General features: G+C 43.5%; 1 protein-coding gene across 1 annotated transcript in view; it reads right to left on the bottom strand.

The window, feature by feature from the left end:
- Positions 1–1,542, bottom strand: part of MILR1 (mast cell immunoglobulin-like receptor 1) — a 37,153-nt gene that overhangs the window by 24,369 nt on the left and 11,242 nt on the right. The window contains exon 3 of the mRNA XM_011929548.1: positions 1,081–1,350. Coding sequence (XP_011784938.1) covers positions 1,081–1,350 — 270 coding nt within the window. The remainder of the gene's footprint in view (positions 1–1,080; positions 1,351–1,542) is intronic.

Genomic DNA, 1,542 nt, shown 5'->3' with positions numbered 1-1,542 from the left:
GAGAGAGAGAGAGAGAGAGAGAGAGAGAGAGAGAGAGAAAGAAAATAAAACAAAATAAACAAATTTAAACAGTATCATACTGGATAGCATAGACATAGAGGGCCACTCAAGAGTTCTCAGGAAGTCAGGGTCCCTGTGCTTTGAAGACTCCAGGTGTAACATACATATGTTACCTAGAAGACTTTCTCCTCTCCCAGGAGTCCATTATCAAGGTCACCTTCACAGATGAGGCCCTTAATGCTAGGCAGTAACAGGCTTGGGATGGGAAAATGGGACAGAAAAACATAGAAGCAGTGAGTGCTAGCAGAGGGGCCCCGGACACTAAGGAAGCGGTGGGAAAGGCCTGGGGCTTTGAAGACCCTCTTCATGGGGCCCAAGACTTCAGAAAAAAAAAAAAAAAAAAGTGATTTTTGCCCACACAATGGGAATCACAGAATAAAATTCCTAGAAAAGACCTCAACAATTATTGTTGAGATATAAGACTTTTGCCTAAAGATATAAGACAATATATTACCTGACATGGTCAAAAGTCTTTGAAAGAGAAGGTGAAATGGAATTATTAAGAATAGAGAACTCACTGGGCGCAGTGGCTCATCCCTGTAATCCCAGCGCTTTGGGAGGCTGAGGCGGGCGGATCACCTGAGGTCAGGAGTTCAAGACCAGCCTGACTAACACGGTGAAACCTCTTCTTAAGTAAAAATACAAAAATTAGCCAGGTGTGGTGATGGGTGCCTGTAATCCCAGCTACTTGGGAGGCTGAGGCAGGAGAATGCCTTGAACCCGGGAGGCGGAGGTTGCAGTGGACCAAGATTGTACCACTGTACTCCAGCCTGGGCAACAGAGTGAGACTCTGTTTCAAAAAAAAAAAAAAAAGGGAATACAGATCTCAAAAATTCAAAAATTAAAAATACTTCCTGTTGACCGGGTCTAAAAATAAATAAAAAATAAAAAAAGAATAAAGATCGCAGTAACATACTTTCCAGGTTGTTAACTGTTCACAAGGGTCATGGAGAGCCCCTCATAGAACCAGAAAAGACCCTATAAATTATAGGGGCTCCAAGGAACAGGTGCTCTACTTACCAACAATTGTGAAGTTGAAGTCACGGCTGTATTTTGAGCAGCTGCAAACTTGGGCTTTGCATTTGTAGGGGCCTGATTCATGGGCTTCTGTGATGCTTAGGTTAAAAATTGCAGGTTCACCTTTTCCATTCTGGGTTCCCAGGTGTGTCTTATGTCGAAACAATGAATAGGTGATCTGCAGTGATTTGTTCTTATGGGAGCAAAACATAGATACATTTTGACCCTTCATAACCACATTAGTCTTGGAGTCCAAACATGGAGAAGGGAATTCTGAAAAACAAAATGACACAAGAAAAAGTCCTTGTTAAGATCCTGGCTGGGCAAGGTGGCTCACGCCTGTAATCCCAGCACCTTGGGAGGCCAAGGCAGGTGGATCACTTGAGGCCATGAGTTCGAGACCAGCCTGGGCAATGTGGCAAAACCCTGTCTCTACTAAAAATACAAAAATTAGCCAGCATGGTG

Source organism: Colobus angolensis, unplaced genomic scaffold (assembly GCF_000951035.1).
Source record: "Colobus angolensis palliatus isolate OR3802 unplaced genomic scaffold, Cang.pa_1.0 Scaffold1, whole genome shotgun sequence".
In the NCBI taxonomy this organism is placed as follows: Eukaryota; Metazoa; Chordata; class Mammalia; order Primates; family Cercopithecidae; genus Colobus; species Colobus angolensis.
Note: the sequence above shows the minus strand (reverse complement) of the source record. Positions and strands in the feature narration are given on the sequence as shown.